Here is a 26,564-nt window from a genome sequence, read left to right as displayed (position 1 = left end):
GATCAAAAAGCCCATCTTGGTGGGATATTAATGTAAACAAGCAGGACAAAAATTCGGATTTGTCAAAATATCTGATATCTGGCATGAGGCATTGCATTTCAAATGCCACTTAATTATGCCATAATATTAATCAAATAGTAATCAATACTGACAAGCTGGCTTTTAATTTATTTGTTCTTTACTACTGATTGTTTACTTGAATACTTTCTTGAACAATTTGAACTGATATTTTAAAACATATTTGAAGACTATATTGCTATACTGTATTTTAATTTAGCTTGTTAATATATATATAAAAAAGTCAATAGCATATTACTAAGTCTTCTAGTCTCAGGTTAAAATGACGGAGAAGCAGAGCAACAATTAAAATGTGATTAAAAAATAATTCCATGTTCTTTCCTTTAAAACAACATTACATTTTCTATTAAAACTAATATAATGTATAAAGAACACACATGGATGAGCGTTCTTCTGAAAGCTTGCATCTCTTTCTCTCTCTCTCTCATAGACTCAAACATTGATCTTCCCTTTCTGTAAACCTGTATACCCAGGTGTGCCACTTAAACTCCCTCCCTTAATTACAGAAGCCTGACAGCATCAATCACGCTCCCAATGTGACGCTACAGCAGCAGCTATAAATAGCACCAATCTAGGTCCTCCCTATCTGCAATAATGGGCCCCTAATCATTTGCAAAGTCTCACCCTAAAACACTTACAGACACAAAATCACATGAGACTTGAGGTTGACAGCCTCTAGAAGTGCAGCACCTTAATAGACCAGTGACTGAAACATCAGAATCAGGATATACTTTTAAAAGCCTATTTCTTTGTTCCTAAATGAATGTTAAAGAGGAAATCCATTAGCATGTAGTGCGATCCCTAACAAGCATTCCTTCGTGGCCAAGACTCTCACAGGGCTTCAAACTAATGGGAGAGTGATATAATTTGACACGGAGAGGGAGTCTTATTGCAGCTTGGTAATAGCATGAAACTTTGATCATAAAAGGTCTGAATGGCCAACAATCATGATTACATCTAAAAGCTATTTCATAAAGGTTAAAAAAGTGGTTATAGTGTGAGTTACTCTGAAAAAGAATAATTAAAGTGGCTCAGTTCTCAGCAATTACAGACCTATTGTACTATAATAATTTCTAAGCACGGCATTAGAAATGCACCTTAAAACAGTCGAACAACTTTGATAATCTTAGTGAAACTGAATCGTATTCAAGCAGTCATATAGCCACAGTCAGAATAAGTGGCCTATTGCATTCTTTTAGCATGAAGTATGAAGAACATCTCTTGAGATATGACAGACAGTATCTTTTGACATATGATCATATGCAATGCACTACTTAGCTTGCATTGTCCAAACCATGCTTTAATTTTGTATTTGTGCTTCCAGTAAAATCAAAATCTCCCAAGGTGCAAAGAACCCTTTTATGGATTGAAAACTAAAGAAACTTCTATTTGAACTTTTTTGTGTTTTTCTTGCATATTTTCTGCTTTTTGTTATCTCTTCAATTTGTTTACCACTTGTTCTTTTGGTTGATGGATTAAGCAAGACACAAACCCCTCCTAAAGCAAATTCACACTTCCAGGCAAAAAAAATGTATATAAACACATTTATAAATACATGCTTGGTTGCAATCATCCTTGTTTAACTTCTGTGAGCACTAGATCTCTTCATTCAATCTGTTTAGAGTAGAAGTCATGTCCATCTTTTAATGTCTCAGCCTGCCCTGCACTAGAGCTGGAAAGTTGTCTTTACATAACAAGCTATACAGCTATATATTGTTTTAAAGCCAGAAGGTATTAGAAGGTGGCTGACTGAGGCAGTGAAAGTGATCGCAGCTGTAAATGGGAATGCTAATTACGCAAATAATGCTAATTAAATCACATGACGTGGGAGATGCACAGAAGAGGAAAGCAGGGCTTTGTCTATTGAAAACAACAGAATGAGGCCCTTTTCACGTAAATCAGCCAGTATTGTCTACACTGTATGTTGTTTTTATTTACATCAACTGTTTATCTGCCCTGAAGCAAGTTGATGGTATTCATGGATTCTTTGCTGGAAGTGTTTTGTAATACACTTTTTTAATTAATTAATTCAGCATTAATGAAAAAGCTGATGCATTTGTATGCGAATGCATACATCTATATTTATATGTGCCTTAATCTAAACCACACACACATTCAGATGCAAATATCTTAAAAAATACTCACATTACTGGTGCTCAGTTTTTCCTTTCATCAAAAGTACCATTTCAGTACTGTGTTTAAATAAACACTACATAATTGGCAGTGTTGGGAAGTAACTAGTTACATGTAATGCTGTTACAGTACATAATTTAATTACAAAAGGTAACTGTAATCCGTTACATTAACTGAGAAAAAAAATGTGTAATTGCATTACAGTTACTTATGAAAATGTTAACAATTATAAAAGGGCCTACATCTGAATATTTTCTGTAAAAAAGCTAGTTGTTTGGCGTAAATTTTACTTGTAATCTGTGACCTATTACATTTCCAAAGTATCCTTCCCAACACTGATAACAGGTCCTAGCTCATTGGTGGAAGGTAGTATTTAGTGGTAAGTGGTAATAGTTATTATGGGTGAAGGTGGGATTTTACAGTAGTAGAACTACCAAACATTATATTATATTATATTATATTATATTATATTATATTATATTATATTATATTATATTATATTATATTATATTATATTATATTATATTATATTGACTCAGGCTATCAAAGTGTTGCGGTGTGTAATGAAATAATATTGCAGTTTCTACAAAATAACTAGTTACTAGTGCTCTAATCGTTTTGGCTATCTTAGATTGATCTTTACACCAGAGCAGCTACTTACAGTTCTCAGCAATGTCTAGCTATTCTTACTTTTCAGTGGTGTAAAGTAAAAAGAACTGCACTGAAATCATCAGAGAGCCTTTAACTACTCACACTCATATATCCCTCATATTATCAAAAGGCCAAACAAATGTACAAAATATACAATATGCAATCAAACTGTTACAGTTCATTTGTCTATTCAGGTTCTTCCCTATACTGCTGCTCAAGTCACACTTACAGTATCTGTAAAGATGTCAAGAGTCAAAAATATAGCCTGCCAATAATGTGAGGTAACTGCGTATACCATGGATTTACAAGCTCTGCATCATTAAAGTTTTACAGCTGGTCAGGCTACGTCTCCGTATGTCACTTCATTAATTCTGCAGTTCACTCAGAGGGCTTGGCCACAGACGAAAAATGCCAGCAGAAGATGGATGTTGGAAAGAGAAAAAAAAACAATTGCTCAATATAGGCAACTTGCCCTGGTGTGGTAAACATGCTCCATTTAAGAGCAGGTCCCCAAAGCCTTGGTCATTCAGACTAACCTGCTTATGCCGAAGACGGTCAGCGATGGTTTTCTAAGAAAAAGTATATATGGAGGTCAGAGGGGCAAGGCTGCAAAGCCAAGAGAGTCGTCACAAGCCAATATCGCCACTATTGGGATAGGCTAGGGTGTGTGGAAAAGGGCAGGAGATTGACAGGAAAAGAGAGTGATGCACGGTTTAATAAAATCTGGACTCATCTGAACACCAGTGGAAGACTTCCTGTCACTTACAATTGGACAGATCAGACCAAGACTTTTGGAGCAAGCAGAAAGTTTAGATTAAATTCATTGCCAGAGAACAACACAGAATGCGGTGAGGATACTTTTCAAACTGTCACTGAAAAGTACAGTAATGACATGCAATCATTGTAAATACTTTAGATATTTTTATCAGCCAGTGAGATGTCTGAACTATGTATTGGTGTTTTGAAAAACTAAACTATAAAAATAGACCCTTCTGCATGTATGCAACAGAACAAAAAAAGTGCAAGACAAAATAATGCATCCTTTAAGGTCACTTAAAAATATTGAATAAATATGCATGCTAATTTTCTTTTGCCTTATACTGTATTTAACAGTGACAGCCCTGCTGAAAACTGTACTTTTAAATGACACTGGCTAAAAATTAAAGCGAAAACAAAAATTGGTGACAATGGGACCAATTCACCCTATTGATTACTTAATTGCTTATTAGCATGCCTATTAATAACTTCTTAGCTGTTTATTAGTACATACAAAGCATATATTCTGCATGTCCATATTCTACATCCCTAATCCTAGCCAATACCAAAAGTTAACAACTACCTTACTAACTATAAATAGGCAAAAAAAAAATCTAGGCAAAAGTCATATTTAATGATGCATCAATAGCGAGAACTGGGTTAGGGGTAGGGTCAGGTAAGGGTAAGAAATAAAGTGTGACCAAAAAATTCTATTTGACTACTTTAAAACTATTTGACCTCACTAATCTACTAATCATTTAGATGGAAGACTAGATGAGTATCCTGACCAGTCATTAATTAAGATAAACCATAAATGGATTCTGGTGAAACTAAATAGTAAGAATTACTGCTAACACTTTAGTTTGGGGACCCACCTATTCTTACTATTAATTAGTTGCTTATTTGCATGTATATTACTAGCATATTGGACTAGCTCTTGTAAAGAACATATTAATTCTTTATTTTGCTTGACCATATTGTAGATCCCTTAATCCTAGTCATACCTAAGCTTAACAACTACCTTGCCAAAATATTAGGAGTTTATTGAGGCAAAAATCATACTTAACAGTTTGTTTATACTGAGAATTGGTCCATCACTAGTTTCTAACCAGAGTGCCAGAGACAGTCTCAGTCCCCCCTTCATCCCCATAGCAACCGACCAATCAGCCAATTACAGGCTGAGCTGAGGACCCATTCATCACAAAGTTCCAACCATCACAGGGCATACAAATGAGTCCCCAAAATACAAAAAGCAAACACGTAGAAGTTCAGGATTACATTGCAATTTATCTACTTCTGAGACTCTACCTGAAGAGGTATAGAAGCGGCTCAGGTGACATGCAGAGGTTGATAAGGATGGCTTGAATTCTCTGTGAGTATCGGGCAGGAGGGAGGTTAATGATGAATGAGCAATTACTCAAACATCTGCTGCCACCCTGTTTGTTTTCCTAGCACTGCCAAAAAAATAAGTTCCCACAGGCGATTGCCTCCTCCCTCACCCACCCCACTGCCACCGCCACCAGCCCATTCCCATTTGGCTCAGCCTGGAGTCGCCCAGCTGCTCTACCTGCCTCTGGATAGTCCTATGGGCCCCAGAACGAGGAAGAAGGGAATCCAAGAATATGTCTCATGAGTGCACACAGCGAGCAGGTCTTTGGCTTAGCAGAGGTACTTCATTACTGAAACAGAATCGGAAGCAATTGGCAGCCGTTCAACTAAAAGTGAAGAGTGAGGCAGAATCTGGGGTTCTTGCTAACTCTAGAACGGATTGGATTCACACTTAAGATTAGCCTGAATTGATCTACCTTATCTCCCTGTCTGGTGTGCCGTTTAGACTGATCTCCCGTTCCTTCCCTGTGTTGAGCCGAGGGCCTTGGGCCCTGTCTAATGCCATTGATTTCTCCGGTTTCAGGGTTTAAAAGTGCCATGGCCACTTAGACAGACAAGCAAAGGAACTACATAATGGTAAGTGATTGCTTGTCAGTGAATATGGATTGTTACTGTATGTTTTGTCCGGTTTAATGGTTTTGTTGTTTATTTTTACAAATAAAACTGTATAAATTGTATACAGTATTATAAAACTATAATTGACATTTTTATTTTATTTATTATTTATATTTTATATTACTTTTATATTATTGTTATTATTTATATTTATATTATTATTTTTTTGTAATACTTTATAATAAAGTTGCATTTATTAGTTCATACATTAGATATCATTTAAGTATCATGAAGTAACAATACAATTTTTTTATATAATATATAAATTTATGCTTGTTCATAATACAGTGACTAATGTTAATTCATAAAACTTGCAATTTAAAAAAATGCTGTAAAAGTATTTATAAATGGAAGTTCATGATACCTAATTGATACCAATTTAACCTTAATGAACCAAGTGTTTCATATAGTTCTGTTAATTAATTGGCATATTGTGTTTTTAATCTGAATAAAAACACAATATGCCAATTAATTAACAGAATTAATTGCAATGAATAGCATAGAAAAGCCCCCAAAATATATCTAAAATATATTACATATAAATAATATAAATTACATTAATGGCAGATGAAAGCATTAAATAAATAAAAAGTCAAATTATATATATATATATATATATATATATATATATATATATATATATATATGTATATATATATATAGTACAGGTCAAAAGTTTGGAAACATTACTATTTTTAATGTTTTTGAAAGAAGTCTCTTCTGCTCATCAAGCCTGCATTAATTTGATCAAAAAATACAGAAAAAAAACAGTAATATTGTGAAATATTATGACAACTTAAAATAATAGTTTTCTATTTGAATATACTTTAAAAAAATAATTTATTCCTGTGATGCAAAGCTGAATTTTCAGCATCATTAGTCCAGCCTTCAGTGTCACATGTAACATCCAGTCTATCACATGATTATTTAGAAATCATTCTAATATTCTGATTTATTATGAGTGTTGGAAACAGTTCTGCTGTCTAATATATTTGATGAATAAAATGTTAAAAAAGAACTGCATTTATTCAAAATTAAAGAAATTCTAATAATATATATTCTAATAATATATTTTCTTTACTATCACTTTTTATCAATTTAACACATCCTTGCTGAATAAAAGTATTGATTTTATTAAAAAAAAAAGAAAGAAAAAAAATTACTGACCCCAAATTACTGACCAGTAGTGTATATTGTTATTACAAAATATTTTTTATTTTAAAAACATAGCTTTTTTTTTTTTTTTTTTTTTTTTTTTACTTTTTATTCATCAAAGTATCCTAAAAAAGTATCACATGTTCTGAAAAAAATATTAAGCAGCAGAACTGTTTCCCAACTTTGATAATGAATCATCATATTAGAATGATTTCTAAAGGATCATGTGATGATGATCCTAAAAATTCAGCTTTACATCACAGAAATTAATGATAATTTAAAGTATAATAAATTTAAAAACAATTATTTTAAATTGTAATAATATATCACAATATCACATTTTTTTTCTGTATTTTTGATCAAATAAATGCAGGCTTGATGAGCAGAAGAAACTTCTTTCAAAAAACATTAAAAATAGTAATGTTTTCCCAACTTTTGACCTGTACTGTATATATATATATATATATATATATATATATATATATATATATATATATATATATATATCTATATATATATATATATATATATATATGCATAGGGTGTTGGGCAAATTTCAAAACAAGTAGTATTTAAAGCCAAAGACACAAATCCCTAAGGTAAAAGTGAAAGTGTGAAGTGCCTTCATGTCTGGCTCTGTGCTAGGCATGTCTGAACATCCTTTTCAGATTTTATATACTGGGATTGAAAGACCCCACTGTCTCCCACCGGGATCATTTCACAGTCCAATCAGATGTGCATTCAACTTCCTATTTTTCACCATTGACCACCAACACCCCACCGACTGGGAGAAAGCCAGATATCTGCATGCATCTGTATTTGCATGGAAAGCACTTCCATCGAGCAGGTGGTAACAAGCAGGGAGAACCGAATCAAAAGAGACGGTGAATATCTCCACAAGCCTCTCACCAAGAGGTAATCAGCGAGCAGCTCCTTTTCCACATTCAGATGTATTTGTTGATACCCTAGAGAGTGCTTGAAATCAAGCTGTCTTAAGAGTCTCTCTAAAACTAGGTCTGTCACTTCTTAAAAAGAGAGTGACACGAATATTTTTGGAACATGATAAACATGATCAGTTTACACTGATTTTACACGGAGCATGCAAGACAAATGTATTTACAACAAAGCATCTTATATAAATACAGAGGACATACATACAAGATATTATAAGACATAACGTTTGCATATATTAAACAAGCTCGAGTTGAGTGACATTTTTATTGTAACTGTAGGTTATGCTGTTCTCTTTTTGACTGCAATATTGCTCCAGCTTTAAATGGTGTATTTTATAATGTGAAGAGAAGGGAGAACATGACCGGAAGCTGCAGATTGCAGGAGCTGCTGGTGAAAAGTGTGCCCTGAAACAGAACCCATTTAAGCTACCACTGGCCAACAGATCTGGCTGGAATGATCACGGTTTTCCCTGAAGAGTGAGAGTATATGAAAATCTATAAACATCTGGACATAAAGCTAGGGGATTGACTTTTGCACCAGGGCACTCTTGGGTAATTTTGCTGTTACTAGCTTTTATGAAGAGGAAAAAATATTCGCGCAAGAATAAATTTGTGCCCAACACAAATACCTGAAGAACTCCATGAAGGAAAATCCATAACCATGCTGTTCAGCAATCCCAGCACACACTACATTTGCAGATGCTCCAATCAGTGTTCCATTTCCTTTGGGAATAGAAAGAGAAAAAGGAGAAAAAAATGAATGACTATCATGGATAACTCAAATAAATAGCTTGAATAAACATAGGCATTCATTTATTTTTACAGAATAAACGTAAGAAATGTTTGCCTAGTGAATTCTTCCATATGTACTCTAACCAATCACTTGAGTCTGGCTTGAGAGAGAGGATCTGAGAATTTTTAAATGTTTAAATAGCACTATAAGTCCTCTACAAATACAGCACTGTACACACACGGATCTTTATAAATGAATATTAGAATTGATTTGGTACCAATGTACACAGCAGATTTTGTTATACTGATTGCAATTTAAAGTTCTCCACTGTGCAATCACTTCTGTTAGAGTACCAGCAATGAAATGACCTTCAGTGCTAAATTGCAGAGGTGATTTAGCAAGGTTTTTTTTTGTATCACCTGCTTTGGTAATGCATGGCACGAAGTGGGACTTCTGTCCCAACTCAAACCACAGGCATGATAGCTTTCTGATGAAGCACAGAGGTCATCAGCATCATCAATAGCATGTCTTGAAAAATGTACTCTGGAGCATCTAGATGTGTTCTTCAATTTATTGTCCCACCTCTGATCCAGGTGGCTTCATCAGATGTAGGATTTAATCTCACGCCACACCTCAATATCATAAAACATCCAAAACTGGGATGAAACCAGTGTGATGTGTCTATATATATAGGATTTAATCTCACGCCATCTATATATATACAGAGCGTGGGTAGATTTACTTATGAATTGTAATCAGTTACTGATTACAGATTACATGACAATATTTGTAGTCAGTAATATAATCTCTTAGAATTACACATTTTGGTAACGTAATCTGATTACTTTAGGATTACATTTAGATTACATTTGTGCTAACCCTTATTTGATATCACATATATTGAATTAGTCTAATCTTGTACTATTTTGACAAAGAAAAAATATATTCCACAAAATATATTTCATTCACCAACAAGAGCCATAATAGCTTCTTTTTCAAGTGCAATGTATGGACAGTTAATACTTAAAAAATACTTACACTAATGTACCTTGCTGTTAGTGTTTGCTAGTAACACTGAATAAAACAAAATAACATCTTATGATTTTAAAGCATATTTACTTATAATTAAGTAAATTTAGAAAACAGCTACATTACATAAACCAATATTGAAAAACATGAAATTCACAGCAATATCACTGCCAGGTCAAATATTTAATCTAATAAAACACTGTATATTAATGTATCAATGAAAAACATAAAAAAATAGCTACATTGCAAACATGAACTTTGAAAAAGACTAAATTCACACAGCAATGAAATTTCTACCCATTTCAAAACATTTTATGTGCATAGTAACAATGAGGAAAAGACAAGCGATATTACAAAAATGAATATTAAAGAACATGAAACTCACAACAATAACATTGCTAATATATATATATTATAGATATATATATATATATAATATAATATATATATTATAGATATATATATATATATTATAATATATATATATATATATTATATATATATATTAAAGACCGTATCTAAGTTAAATATTTCATCTCAAAACACTTGAAGTGCATAAAGTAGTATAACAAAGAAAATCAACAAAAGTATTAAATCAAACAAAAAAAAAAAAATTATTAAAGAACATATTAAAGGCTGTGTTCCCCTCCATTTTCCATTATCTTGTTACTGATTTCTTCTGAGCGCAATTCTGACATCCCTCCCCCTCTCTGCCGGAAAAACTCGAAGAACTACGAATGTATATATGTGGCAGGTTTAATAGGAAAAAATATAAAAGTTTAAAAAAAGGAAATTTAGGAGAATCTGTGAATTGTGAACAACTTATTAACATTGTGTAAATACAATGTAATCATGTAATCCATAAAAAAAGTAACTGTAGTTTGATTACGAGTATTTTAAAAAGTAGTTTACTCTAATTACAAGTACTTGAGTTTTGGAATCTGATTACGTAATCCAGATTACATGTAATCCGTTACTACCCAGCTCTGTATATATATATATATATATATATATGAAGGTTCTTGATTACTTCACAAAAGTATTTTAACCACATTTTCGTTTTAATGACTAAATGCCTTATAGGGGATGCATTTTCTGATTTTGAACAATTTAAAACTCTAAAGGCAGTTTGCACTCATCAATTTGTCATTTCCTAAAAGACATATTTCTTAAAGCATGTTGTCTGGCCTTGTAGAAGAATGGTCTTCATATGAAAGGTTCACATCTTGAAAGGTGTCAGCATGACAACAAAACCAGAAGTCTGTCTTAGCATTTCATGGATCGATACTAAAGGCAATGCATTTCTTTTGATTAGGCCACATCTCTCTCCGTGTCCTTAGAGACAAATAAGCAATGAAGCATTTTCAGATGGCCTTGTAAGCACACTATATTCCTAAATGTAGAGTGATCTATTGTGCACTGTGGTGCTTTCAAAGCCAGTGAGGAAGAAGTTTGTGGCATTGAAAAACCACAGCTTATTAAGGTTGAAATAATGTTTTTCTGAATTACTAGTATGAATTGCTAGTTATATATCACAGATACATTTAGGAAAAGTAATTACTTCTCACTTCTATAGGAGGTGTTTTGCAATTCGAAGGAAACGCGACAAATTATGTCTTTTGAAAGCATAGTATTCATTGAAGTTCGTCAATCCACTTGAACCAAGGTTGCTGTAATGGCATGTTTGTTTAAAAAAAAAAAAACAGTTACATGATATATAAGAGAATTAACAATGCAACTGACCTCCAAGGCAAGCTCCCATAGCCAGTGCAAAAATGAGAGGTTTGATTGGTAGGTTGACATCGGCATCTTGACTGAGGTTTATAAGCACAGGAATCTGTAGAAGAAATAAAAACACACCAGATAAATGTATTGGTAACACTTTCCTTAAAACCTTGTTTATATTTGCATTATAAAGGTTTATTAAAGACTATAATGCATTATAATAATTCATAACGTGCGTTGTAATACATCACAGTAAGTCTTGTCGTAAATTATAACCGATTTTAAAATGCTTAGTGTAACAATGAATTGATAATAGAGAATAGAGAGTTATAATGTATTAATTGTGGTTACAATTATTCATGAGATTGTTCAATGCATTATAAGGTGTATTACAAGGCATAATTAACACATTAAAACTACTTTTATAATGCATTATACATAAAGGCTTATTAAAGTGTTACCAGTATATTATATATAGTGTGTATGTGATAGATAGATACTGTAGATAGATGGGAAAAAAATTAAGCAATGCCTATTACAAACAACCATCTGTCAAGAACTAAACATTGTGGATGTCACGAAGAGTGTTATATTCAATAATTCTGACAGCTGTCCAACCTATTAGCAGATTGAGTCATATTCTTCTGCTCCAAGAGTCAAGAACAAGAAAATCAATAGCTGATGACATTAGATTTCTTTATCCATATTTCTCTCTTTTTGCACAGACACAGAGCTTGAATAAACAGCAGATGAAAATCTCATGAAACAGCATGTATGATCCAAGCATCACCACTTTGGCCCAGGCATGAAATCTACATGGATATAAATGAGACAAAAACACTACACAATGGCTATAGCCATCAGTACTTAGCATTAGCATATAATGGTGAGAAGCAGAGAATCCATCCCTGTGGTGACAACAACAAATATCCATGCATCCGTTTCTCAAGGCACATAAGCATTCGATCTTCCCACCAGTGTAGTGTAATTTAAAGATTGCATATTTGCAGAAAATGTCTTCTGCTTCGAAGATTTCTGTGTGTAGCCACTTGTCCGCTACATGCTGGCCTCCCAGCTAACAACGGCTTCAGCTGCAATCGACTTGAATAAATTACACAGCACAACTGTGATTACATTTTCTACTACATTTGCCATCCGGTTCATTCAGCTGTGGCATCGCCAGCGTGGATGGGAGGGCACCAGGAGTCAAATCAACCATACACTTGTGCTGACAAGAAAATAGCAGTTTAATGTTTGCAGTGGAGCGAAAATAGCACATTTTTAATCTGTGTGGAAGATCCTAACTTGACACAGGTGGCATGGAAACATTTTTACAGCTATCACACATGGTCTCTGTAATCATAACTCTGCAATCTTAAATATTAGTATATTTATTACAAATAAAATTACTTTTATAATTAATGTGGATTAACAAATCAGCATATTAAAATTCTTTTTTGAAGGGTCACGTGATGCTGAATATGGGGGTAATGGCTGCCTTAAATTCAGCTTTGCCATCACAGGAATAAATTACATTCTAAAATATTTTAACAGGAAAAAAATGGAAAACAGTAATTTAAATTTAAATTTCATTGTTGACAGTCAATTTCAGATCCTGGTTCTCACCAGGTGGGTGGGGCGGGGGGGGGGGGGGGTATTCTTGTTGATCCATTTCAGGATAACCAACTAGATTTCCTGAAAATATAATATCAATTGTCGCTTAAAGGTTTACCACAAAGACAGAATCTTAGATAATACAGGTTAAGAATGGTCAATAATGTTCATGTTAAATAATCACCTTCATTCGATCCCACAAGCACTTTGATCAAGTTTACTTATTGCAATTACAGAACAATCCTTGGCAAGTCACCCATCAAATGGCCAAGGACACAAAGGAGATCTACAGACATGGTGAGGGAGAGCAGGGACATGTCTGCAGCCATGTATATGTCATGTATAATCCCTTACCGGTGAGACCAGGGACAGAAGTAAACAGCTTCTGTATTGATCTTCAGATCAGATGTTAAATGCTCCATGTGGATGTCACTGATTGTGTCATGTCTGAAAAGGTACTCAAACTGAACACGTTGAGCCTGATACGTGAACCTAAACATGGTGAGCACAATTTAAAATTGCTTTATGCATGGTGTGATGTGAAGTCAATACTTGCAATTCAAATATCTAACCACAGAAACTTGCTGCTTAGACCATTATGAATTTCCATGGTGGAATATTTTGGTTAGTTAAATGATCTTTCTAATGAAGCTTGTTGACCAAATGAGGCTTGAGGGTTTAGTTAAGAGGTCTGATGAGGTCCAGCTGTGCAAATGATGATTTTTTTTTTTTATAGGAGTGTAAAAAAGGGGCATTTTGTGTTCTATAGAAGTGATGTGTTTTTTTGTTTTGCTTGGTGGTTTTTGGATTTTTATTTTGTGAGGGGGCTGTTGTGGAGTCTTTTCTGTATTTATACAGTGATGGGGCCTGCAAAATCAATGTGATCCATTACCACCACAGGTGTATGCTGAGCTCAAGTACATTTCGCTCTGTTTATCTCTCATTTTTTGACACAGCGAGTAAAAGAGAGAGACAGCGAGCAAGAATAACACTAAATAGGACAGAGTTGCAGGTCCCAGTGGCTACCTAGTCATCCAACAATCGACTTTATGTACACACGTCCTAAGAAATTGGGGAGTAGCTAGTTACATGTAACAGAATTACATAATTTAATTACAAAATAAATGTAACTGTAATCAGTTTTCAGCAAGTTGTTCACATAACAACTTTCCCTAACTAGTTGCCTAACCTAACAACTAATGTAGTTCTGTTCATCCCTACTACACACAAGGTGAGAAAGTAAGCGAAAGTAAGTAAGAAAAGAGGTCAAAATAGACAGATCAAATGAAACGTGTGGAAAACGCTGGAGAAGAAGGAAATGAAAAGGCTTTTGAAATGCTAAGTGACTTGTCTCTTCATCTGCCCTGCATTCTTCCCTTCTGCTCATTTGGCAGTACGCGATCGGCAGCACAGCTCTGTGTGTTTGGTGCCATGTTCATCATATCAGCTCACAGCACGTGTTCCTTCATGATGCACATGATTCATGCGCTGCACTGATAGCACATCATCACTCACTATTGTTTCTCACACGTTTCAGCTGACTATTGAGGATAAGATGCACTATTTTCACGTATTTGTCAACAGTACATGGGCAGTTGGTAACATGGCAAGCAGTGACGGCAGTGTCCTACAGTGTGAGATGCCATACTAAAAGTATTTTAAAAAGCATATTTCTAATTAATTTATAATCATAAAACGGCTCCAGTGTTCTACTTTGGATAAATAATATTTAAAGAGTACTGGGACATTTCACGTTTTACTTTGTTCACAGGGATTAAATTGAAAGAACTCCAAAATCTGGCAGTGGTTCAGGGTCTCTAAGCAAGATGTGACAATCCTTCAAGTTAAGTAAAGGACTTCAGTCATTATCATTACATTAATTGCTTCAGGTTCAACCAAGACACTCCTGGTTCACATCAGAGGCCAGACCACCTGTCTTATTTTGTGATAAAGATCAGGTGACTGATATTACGCCTTAGATAACTTCTTTTTCGCAGAACCATTTTATGAAAAAAATTGTCTCAAAGAAATCAAGTGAAAATTAAGCAGTTTCAGCATCTAATAATATATACTTGATACTATATTTACGGTACACTATATTTATTTTTACAAAAATAATTTATTTTAAATTAATAATTTAATTGAACATATTTTTTAATTGCATAGCATAAACAATTAAAATCCTGAAAAAAATGCATCATGGTACCCACATAAATATTAAGCAGCACTATAATTTTTTAAATCGATAAAAAGAATTCTTTCTTGAGCACCAAATCAGCAAATTACAGGGGAAAAAAACATCTTAAAATATGTAATATATATTACATATTACATACTTTTGAACAGTAGTGTATACTGTAACACAAGATTTCTATTTTGAATAAATGTTTTTATTCATAAAAGAATCCTGAAAAAAGTATCACAGGTTTTAAAAAAATATTAAGCAGCACAACAGTATCCAACAATGATTATATATAAGCATATCAGAATGATTTCTGAAGGATCAAGTGACACTGAAGACTGAAGTAATGGCTGATGAAAATTCAGCTTTGCTCTACAGGAATTTATTTTAAATTGCAATATTTCACAAAAAAAGCCAAGTACTAATAAAAGGTCTGTGTACACAAGATGTCAGAAAAACTAGAGTGTGATTCAGAGATATTCTTTTCTCTTTTTTCAGCATATATTTGTGTTTGTGTGCAAATGCTGAGTTCCTTACCATAGTGGCAGTGAAGGGAATGTTGTCTATAAGAGAGGAGGCCAGTGCTGAGACCCACATGACCAAAATGATGGCAATGGCCAACCGCTCGTCCTCTGGCACTGCCTGGGAGAGAAGATAACAATAAAATGTCACAACCAAACACACACACACACACACACAAACCCTCTCTCTGTCAGTCTCATAAAGGCGCGTAGATGCCAATACAAAGGTGGGAGGGCTTTGCAGACAATGTGTTCATGATACAGTCACATTGGATTCATTATTTCATGCTCTGTTGCTTTCATAAACCAAAACACAACACAACACAACACATGTACACAAACAGATGTAAACACACACTCTCACCACATGCCTGTTTTCATTCCAGCTATAACATATGTGAAAACACACCAGCCTTTTAATTAGCATGTAGGAATGCTATATATTAGAAAATTGTTTTATTTCAGTCATTTCCCCACTATTTCTCTCTTTGGTTGTTCGTCTACATGGTCAGATTTTGGGGGTCCTGGTGCTGCTGATTGGATTGAATGCATCAGAGCTCCACAGCAGCACCTGTCATGAATAATTATTGTGATTGTAAAAGGCTCACACCCCAAACACAAGCTGACGGCTCTATCAGAGTGTGATCGCCAGCCAGGCAGTGGTGGACACTTCCAGGTCTATGGAAATCTCTGTATTTATGGCCACCATAGACCTACTATTGGATCAAAGATGATAATAATTTCAGCCAGCCACACTATATAATGAGGTTCATTTGGCTGGTTTACATAGGTTTTTTAAGTGTGGTAATGCATGCTCTTAGAATTGTGGTCCATGTGTGAAAAAAGATATTGAGTAAATCAGCGCCCATCCATTTTTTCAGGAGCCTTGGTTTTTTTCCATAGAGACTTTTGAAGACTTTATTCAAGAGTTAAAACCCATGAACCAAATCAACCAGCAACAAAGTTAATCACATTACAAACTTTAATTTGAAGCAAAAATGTATTTGAAAATTGACAAGTGTACTTTCTACCCACAGTTTTACAGTTTTAACAGTTTTACCCACAGATCCATGATGAACTGTGAAAGACATAAACAAAACTACATATTTTATGTTTATTTAAAAATATGCATATACAGACAAATACAGTCCTAAAAATAAAGTTTTTTTCTTGGCACTGATGTTCCCATGGAACCTTTCCATTGCATCAAGGGTTCTTTATAATGAAAAAAAGGTTCTTCTGATTTTTTAAATACTCTTCACAAAAAAGGGTTGTTTTAAGAACTGTTCACAAAATGGTTCTTCTATTGCATCCAAACCCCCTTTTTGAACCTTTATTTTTAACAGTGTACTTCATTTGGATTGCTTCATGGGAAGTGGGCAGGCTAATCAGGAAATCTGTAAAGAATCCTTTTTTTTTTACAATTTGCTTATTGTGATTCTCTGATTGGTGGAGATTTCATTGCTAAATCATTGGGTAATTTAGTTTCTCATCGGCTGGTAAAACGATTATTTAAAAAATAATGCAGGCAGATGGACATGTACTATCAATTAACAACCTTGTACTGTAGCTCACACTCTAAGCGAGTTAAAAATCAATCCTAAAATGAATTGGATTTTTTAGAAGCCAATTGCTTGCACTTCATTTTAGACTAAGCTGCAGAATAGAACTTGGACAACAGTGAATCTAAATACAAAGGGAACTGCAACTTTATATCTAAAAATGTGATTTTATCTCTCAGAAATTAACCTTATATATCGCACAATGACCTAATATTTTGCAAATTCAGCTATAATTGCAACTTTATATTTTGCAGTTTAAATGTCATATCTTACAATGTTACTTACAATGACTATTTTCTTATTTTTATTTTTATAATCTGCTTTTACTCTGAGGTAGAAACAGACCTTCCCCTCAAAATCCGGTCACAAGTGGTCACAGGAGACACATCTGAAAGATGTTACATCAAGGTGTAAACAGCATGTGTCGCCTTCCCATTTGTGATCATCTCACCCAATATTTAACACCACTTTTTGGGATAGATTTTGTGCTGATTGCATAACACCTTTAGTGAGTCGAGCAGCAAAGCAAAACAGACAGCCCATGTTAATATAAATTCCTAGTGAAATCCCCCCAAAGACTGTATCAAATACTTCTGGAGCAAATACTCACTTTTATCAACACTGCAGTCTGCTCCCCGATGTAGTCGATGAGCTGCAGATGTGCTAGGGCCTTAAAAACACACCAAAGAGAAAATCAAGCCATGGACCAGAAACCAAAACAACAGACATTTAACCTGACAGCTCTGATTTTCCATCTTTTAAACAATGGAAGTGGAATATCAGTATTCATCTATTTTTGTCTCGCCGCTTGCGGTGCACACTGGTATGAGTGATTGTGAATGTTGGCTCTGCTTTAGAGAGCAAACAGTTTATCTTGGAGCAGCGTTAAGCTCCCCACTGGGCTCAAGGGGTGGGCTTCCCCGTGTGAATACTGTCCTCCTAACAAAACAAAGGATTAAACCAACACAAACAGCAAACCTAGCATTTCTGCTGCTGACATGCTCACTTTCTCCTTACTTAGACTCCCAATCTCCAAGTCACCCTCTTTCTCCTTCTTTATTTATGAATGTGATAGATAAAAAATAAACATAACAATGCATTACTATATACACTATTAATATTTTATCTTTCATGACAATGCACTAATATTTTATATTAAAAATATTTTGTTCTCTATAACAATGCACTTTTTCCCTCTGGTTTGTAAATATCAAAAAGACACATTAAATTTAGGGAGGGAAAATAACAAAAAAAGATATAGACATATAATAAAAATGTATTAAGCATATACATAATAGTACACTATTATATATCTTTCATGACAACGTACTTTAAATATTTTGTCTTCTATAACAATGCTTTTTTTTCCTTTTTCACACTTAAAAAAAGATTTTGTCATATTATAAAAACAGACACAAACATGTGTGTGAGTGTGTGAGTGTGTGTGTGTGTGTATATATATATATATATATATATATATATATATATATATATATATATAGTGTGTGTGTGTGTGTGTGTGTGTGTGTGACAAAAAATAAGTAGTATAACATTTTCTTACAATAATTGTGCAAATTAATTTAGAGTTAATATATATAAATCTTTTTTAATCATATTTTAGGGGAATTTTATTTGTAATTTTATTTCATTTGTATTATTAAATTTTTTGGTTGTATTAAAAACTAAAAAAATTATTGAGGGGGCGCATTTGAGGCATGACAGGCTCCAAACAAGCATCCAAAACATGACATGGGCCAGTGACCAGCTAAACTGATCTTGGTAAACAATGACTAGCCATCACTGTTATGTAACAGATGACAGAACATTGGGATATGTGGGTGTTTGTTGAACATTAGCATACCTCCATAAGCACAAACAGAGCAGCAAAGAACAACAGGGTGGCCCATTCCACTCTGTGAAGTATGATCTCGAAGTCCTGAATGTCAGCCAGCACCAATAACCACAGAGCCCCCAAGATAGCGATCCAACCTGAGGGACAAAACAGTACATCACTGGAGATCACTGGGAAAACAACCAAGAACACTGTTCACACAAACATTTTATTTCCTGTTGTTGCACGAAAAGGTTTTAAGATAATAGAATCCTGGAAAACAGCCGACCAGTGGTTAATGCAATGCATCAATCATATGTTATGTCTCTATCTATCTTGCCTTCCCATGACCACAAACATTTTCTCCTCAGCCGACCACAGCGGTCCTAAATCTGGCATTCCACTCACACAAAAAACCATTCAGCGGGAGAGAGAACAAACAGCGGCATTCAATTAGAAACACAGTCCAGCCACCCCACAAACAGACTCATAATCGCTCTGCACATCGATACACTGACACCACAGGTAGTCTGCATCACCACAATGGACTACAGGCTGTCAGGGCGTAAGAATAATAAGCCAGTTACTGGAAAGCCTTCATTAAAGGCTTCTGTGATGTGCCCGACACTGATCTAAGAACCTCAGTCTAAATAAATGATGGGAATCACAACTACAACAGAGATAACAGGACATAAAAGTGCCAGCTTCCCTGAGAGAGGAGATCATAGTAATTAATTCTGTATGCTTTTTTATGTTTGAGAAATCTCTTATGCTCACCAAGGCTGCATTTATTTGAACAAAAACTAAGTAAAACCAGTAGCATTGTGAAATATTATTGATGATTTTAAATAACTGTTTTTAAATATATTTTTGGTAACACTTTATTTTAGGCTCTCTTAACTAGTTGCTTATTAGCATGCATATTACTAGAATATTAGCTATTTATTAGTACTAATTAACCACATATGAATGCCTTATTCTACATGACCTTATTTACATCCCTAATCCTACCCAATACCTAAACATAGCAACTACCTTACTAACTATTAATAAGCAGAAAATTAGGAATTTATCGAGGGAAAAGTCTTAGTTAATAGTGAATAAGTGTTCCCTATTTCAGTGTTAACATTTTTTAATGCGGTTTACTCTTGTGATGGAAAAGCTGAATTTTCAGCAGCCATTACTCCAGTCTTCATTGTCCCATGATCCTTCAGAAATCATTCTAATATGCAGATTTACTGCTCAAGAAACATTTCTAATTATTATAAAAGTTGAAAATAATGTGCTGCTTAATGTGTTATAATTTTTTTTTCAGAATTATTTAATGAATAGAAAATTCAAAAGAACAGCATTTATTTGAGATAGAAATTTTATGAAATTTTAAGCCTTTAATGTCATTTTCTTATTATACTGTATAATAAATGAAGGCTTGCTAAGTAAATGATGCCTGAATTTTCAATTTTATGTGGACATTCTCTGTGCTCTGTTCAATAAATAATAGCAAAATAAAAGTCAATCTGTACCAGCGTTTATTTTAATCCACTCAGATGTTATTGTGATATCAATCTGAAATATCTCTGAAAAATGGAAGTGAAATATAAAAGGACATTAGCTGCTGTGAACATTGTGCATGCTGTCAAGAAATATTGCCAGACATTTTACTGCTGATTAAGTGATGTACTGTTTCCCAGAAGCCTCTGGGATTAAAAACATATGCAGCATGTCAGGAACGAAATGTACGAGTCACTAAAGTGAGACAGATAATACAGCAGGAAGCGGACCAGCGTTATACTGCTCCATTACATGCGGTGGTAGAAGTAATCATAATGAGTGTGCCATTTAGACATCAAGACCGTGCACAACTAATGCGTCACATCTCAGCCTTTGACCTTTACTATAATAGCCACAGAAAAACAGGCTTTATTCTGGACCTGCGTATTACATGCAACTGACGTTGACAATAAAAAAATAAATAAATATAAAATGACCGCCTGCAAATGTTACGAGAAACGAACAGAAGCCATTAGACCACTTAACGTATGCTTACACACTGGGAGAAACATTTACAAGCAGTAAAATCCGAAGTTAGAAATGTACATAAGTGCAGGTAGTGGATTAAGAATATGTTGTATTCCCAAAAATTCTTCTTCTATTTTTCTTCTTAAAAATCATCGTAAATAACTTCCTAAAGTTAGGATAGCCCCAGACTTGTCTTAAATCCCAAATAGTAAGAATGATTTAGTTAATTTATTGGGTTATTTAAAATAAATTGTTGTATTTAAGCATTACAACAACACCAGCTACTGTAAGGGAAACAGGTCAATTTAGCTCAAAGAGAATTATTTTTGATTTTATAGGGAATTTGGACAGTATCACTGTTTCATGGCTGATCACGGAGTCAGCCAGCAATTCTTCGAACGAGCCGTATAACATTAACTCTGCACTGAATTTAAAATCCAAAATATAGTGAAAACACTATTAATTAGCACAGTAACAAGATTATAAGTTTAAGACCTTAACTTGTAAGTACAAAACACTAGATACTTCTCTTTTCAATATAAATAAATAAGGCTTTTTTGGATAAATCTAAGACATATAAACTAATCTAACACATGAACAGCACATGAAGTGCTTCGAACGGCTAGTCATGCACCACATCAAGTGGACCCCTCCCTGGACCCATTGCATTTTGTATTTTTGTCCAACCGGTTGACCGATGATGCCATCTCAACTACCCTCCACTCAGCACTCACACATCTAGAGAAAAAAAGACTCATACGTCAGAATGCTGTTCATAGACTTCAGTTCAGCATTCAACACAGTCATCCCTCAACAGTTCATTCACAAACTGGTCGAGCTGGGGGCTCAACACTTCGCTGTGCAACTGGCTGTTGGACTTTCTGACTGGAAGACCTCAGGCAGTACGTGTCGGCAGCAACACATCCAGCACCATCACACTGAACACTGGGGCCCCCCCAAGGATGTGTGCTGAGCCCCCTCCTCTTCACTCTGCTGACACACGACTGCACACCGTCACACCAACTCCAACCTCTTCATTAAGTTTGCGGATGACACGACTGTGGTGGGTCTCATTAGCAACAGAGATGAGACAAACTACAGGAGCGAGGTGAGCCGCCTGGCCGGGTGGTGTGCAGTGACAACAATCTCTCTCTGAACGTGGAGAAGACGAAGGAGATTGTTGTTGACTTCAGGAGAGCGCACACTCAGCATGTTCCTCTGACCATCAACGGTGCGACTGTGGAGAGAGATGAGCAGCACCAAGTTCCTGGGTGTGCACATCACAGAGGACCTCTCCTGGACCTACAACACCGCAGCACTGGCCAAGAAATCACAGCAGCGTCTCTACTTCCTCCGCAAACAGAGGAGAGCCAGAGCCCCACCCCCCATCATGTACACCTTCTACAGAGGCACCATCGAGAGCATTCTGACCAGCTGCATCACTGTGTGTGGTATGGCGCCTGCAACGTGGTCCTGCCGGAAGACTCTGCAACGCATAGTGAGAGCAGCTGAGAAGATCATTGGTGTCTCTCTCCCCTCCCTCCAGGACATTTATGGAACCCGTCTCACTCGCAAAGCCCTCTGCATTGCAGGTGATCCCACTCACCCGTCACACAGCTTCTTCAGTCTGCTGCCATCAGGGAGGAGACTGCGGAGTCTCCAGGCCAGGACCAGCAGACTGAAGGACAGCTTCATCCATCAGGCTGTCAGGAAGCTGAACTCGCTCCCGAAACTTGCCCCCCCCCTTCTGCCCCCTTCTGCCTCAGGCACCACTGAACTATGACCCCCCCCCCCCCCCCCCCCCCCCCCCCAGGTCCCACATCCCCAGGTCCTTCCACCCCCCCCCTCCCTCTAACATACGATGACATGCACCAGTCACTTTGTGCAGCAGTGGTCTGCTCACTACCTCATTCACCATGGAACTGACGTCATTCTACCACCTCATCAGTCAGTTTAATAAAATAACTGCTCTTGAGCCCTTTGTCACTTTGTCACTTTGTCACTTCTAATCAGACTGAATAAGCTATTTTTTTATGCACTAAAAATCTTTTTATCTGCACTGTTTGTTCACTGGTTTGCACTCTATCTGCCACGTGCCTTGCGCTGCTTTTATTTAACCTTATTTTTTTCATTTTATTTTTTTTCTATTATGTCTTTTTTACATTTCTTTATTGTATAGTTTTTTCTTATATTTTATATTTGATCTGTATTTTTAGGCTCTACTGTTAGTGTTATCTGTATGCACCGGGGGTCTGAGAGTAACGCAATTTCGATTCTCTGTATGTATGTACTGTACATGTGGAAGAATTGACAATAAAGCAGACTTGACTTGACTTGACTTGACTTGAACACACACACACACTTACACAAGTTGCAGAAAGAGAAAAAGTGAGGAAAGAATGAGTTTGAGAGATTGAAAATGTGAAATCCTAAGTTTATAGTAATATGTGCAATTGCTTAGATCTGAACAACCATCAATCATTTAATTAACCCTCACATTGAGTACCTCAATGAGGCTAACATTTATATTAAATGCACCAGTTCTGCTAGAATCTGGAGGTTCTTGTGTTGTTTGTTTAGGGGGTTCCCTTGTTGTCCTCATTTCAGAAAGGGGTTACCCAAATTTGTTGATTGGCTGGAAGTCCATTTGCTGTTCGAAGTGACATCTTGGGAAGCCAATGGTTGGCCGTTGGCTGAAGATGCGGAGTTGTGGGCTGGTTGAAGTTTTGAGGCGGTCACAGACTCAAAGTGAACTCTGAGAAACGTGCGTTGAACACAAAACTCTCAACAGAAAAGAAAAGAAACTAAAGTAAAAGAAAGAAAAGAGTTAAGTTTGACGAGACTAGATGGCGTTTCTCCTCATGGTTTTAGAGGAGCTGCTGGCATGCAAGCCAGAGCACACTGGAATGGCGCTCTAAGAATTCTCAGGCAAAAAGCAGTCGCAAAAAGCATGGCTAAAAGCCAAAGGAATGGCAAAAAGCGATGACTTAAAGCATAATTTGATGGTGTCTTGAGTTTATAAACTGGGCTGTTAGACACATCCCAAATGGTGTCTTGACCAATATGACATTGTCTTAGCTCGGGGTGTTGCTATGTTTCTCCTCCCGATACATAAATCAACATGTTATCTTATCAGTCACATGGTCCGAATTTTCCCGTTCTTGCAGAGTATAATTTGGACATGATTTCTATAACAAGAACATAATACATTTTACAAAGTATTGATTGATAGAAACATTTAAAGCATGATTTTTCAAACTCATACATATCCAACATGAATATAATCCTACAAACTATTCAATAGTTATTCAAAATACATACACAATGAGTGATTAGAACATGATAGTCAAATGTGTGGGTTACATACATGATATGGAGTTAAGCAATGGACTGATATTCATTTATAAGTCCTTTTGACATCATTTTGGTGCATCTACATCTGTAAAAGATAGTCTCTCTGTCGTTCTGTGAATGTGAGGATGTGCTTTTGAGGAACTAAAGGTCAAAAGGTCTAGGAGGAGCCTGGTCTTTGTCCTAGGTGGGGGAAACCAATCTGAGGTAGTCTTTAGCTCATGATTTCTATCAGGATTTACATGTGATGGTCATGCTGTGCATCTCTTTGACCATTAATCTTGGTTACTTGCCCCATCTTTGACAAACTCCCTCCTGAGTTGGAATTGCCAATAAGTGTTCTTTTTTTTTTATGTTTTGATTTTGTTTTAATGTTGTGGTTGTTGGCAGAGATGGTATTTTGTGGTTGTGGTGTTTGGTTGTTTTGTTGGTTTTGGCTATTTTCTTATCGAATCTTAAATTGTCTGATTCGCTCTGAAATCCTACACTACATATAATACTAGTAGGACTATTAATAGGGATGTGCACAAGTTTTCTGAAGCGACGCATTTACTGTAGCAAAAGGTAGCAAAAAGCATGTGCCAACATGAAAATACCAACAAAAATAAACAACTGTTTTGGATCGCCAGCTTGATATAAAATTATTTGCCAAAACCAGCGCTTGGGCCCAGAAAAGTGGGGTCTTCCATAAACATTTTGTCCCAGGACTCCCAGGAATTTAAGCCAGAAAGGACAATTGTGAGTCCTTTCTCTTTTTTTATTTTCATTATTAGCCTGCATAAACTTTACAATCATGAAAGGCTCAACCTTCTCACTATTATTTTGACAGCAGAAATAGTCACAAATGTCAAAAATCCAACCCACTCAAAGCAGGATAACAAATTACTGAGCAATTATCTAAAGACACCATTTCCACCAGACTATTTCCTGTCAGCCATCAGGGGCTTTGGAATTCAGCCAGCATTGCCAGTGAGTGAAGTGCCTCTATTAAAATAATCTGGACATTGGTCAAACAGTTACTATTCAAGCTTCCCAAATTTAGCACAAAACATATGCATGCACACATACTTTTGGGACTATAACCAGTGCTGGTCAGTAAATGGTGCAACAAACGGATACACTATAAATCAGAGCAGAGGGGGCGACAGTATGCTTCCAATTCTAGCAAAATTTGATTAAACAGGTGAGTGCTGAAGATTGCCCGTGGGAAATCATTTAATAAGGAATGAGAAGGACGAATAGAAGAAAAGCCAAAGACAGGAAGAGAAAGAACAGAAGTAGACAGAGAAAGAATCAGCTGCAGTCACACAGATGTAATGTAATTGTGGAAGAGAATATATTAATGTAAAGATGGTTTAAACGAGGTAAAGATCTTAAATGCATTGATGTTCAGAATAGCTGAATGATGGAAGACAAAATTATGTAACAGGATGAAGTCTATTAATTAAAAAAAAGTGGATTTTTGCAAATCAGGATGGAGTTGACAGAAATTTATTGACGGAATTGAAACTGAACAGTAAAAATGAGAGTGTGACTCACTGATATAACTGATATAATTCAAATATCTGTTATAACCTTCTTGTTTGGTTGATACCCTAAAGATGCATATGTAAACATAATTTAAAAAATTATAAAGTAATACCAAAATTAAGCTCCTGTTTTCCCTTCAGAGTCTTTGAATATACACTGATCTAATGAAAACCCAGGAGAAATAAATTAATGAAGCTTTAATCTCTTTAAAACTGTGATTAAAACTTTTTCCCCCTCATAAGATTAGAAGTCAAGAAGTATCAATCTGATACTTAAATTATAAGCATGCTTTTTGAGATATTAAAGGGGCTTTAGGGTGCAACAAAACATAACATATACGACAAAACACACACACACACACACACATATATATATGTGTATTTTTATTTTTTTTATTTTAATATATTTACGAAGTTGTGAAAATTTTGTTTAGGCTTTGTCAATATGGTGTATGGAGTGTAGATTGATGTGGGAAAAAAAGTAATTTAAAGCAGGTTAACAAAAGGGGGCAACATAACAAAATGTGAAAAAAATGAAGGGGTATGAATACTTTCACAAGGCACTGTATACACACACACACATATAAATAAATATATATTTATATATACACACACACACTTTGCATCTTTTCTCAAAAAGTGAAGCATATTCATCGATTTGGATGACACAAACACACACACATACATACTCTAGCACTATAGTTCATGCATGGTGTACACACTGGCACACGGTTTTGT

The 26,564-nt window shown here is 35.4% G+C and overlaps 1 protein-coding gene across 4 annotated transcripts in view; it reads right to left on the bottom strand.

Moving 5' to 3' along the window:
- The window catches only part of LOC109101966 (P protein-like), an 85,949-nt gene that overhangs the window by 7,916 nt on the left and 51,469 nt on the right, over positions 1–26,564 (bottom strand). For all 4 annotated transcript variants that reach the window (XM_042726135.1, XM_042726137.1, XM_042726136.1 and 1 more), the window contains 5 exons: positions 18,958–19,085; positions 17,707–17,766; positions 15,551–15,655; positions 11,236–11,329; positions 8,360–8,453 (listed from right to left, as the gene is read on the bottom strand). In XM_042726135.1, coding sequence (XP_042582069.1) covers positions 8,360–8,453; positions 11,236–11,329; positions 15,551–15,655; positions 17,707–17,766; positions 18,958–19,085 — 481 coding nt within the window. The remainder of the gene's footprint in view (positions 1–8,359; positions 8,454–11,235; positions 11,330–15,550; positions 15,656–17,706; positions 17,767–18,957; positions 19,086–26,564) is intronic.

This window comes from Cyprinus carpio, chromosome B6 (assembly GCF_018340385.1).
Source record: "Cyprinus carpio isolate SPL01 chromosome B6, ASM1834038v1, whole genome shotgun sequence".
Lineage (NCBI taxonomy): Eukaryota > Metazoa > Chordata > Actinopteri > Cypriniformes > Cyprinidae > Cyprinus > Cyprinus carpio.
This window is presented reverse-complemented; position numbering and strand designations above follow the sequence as displayed.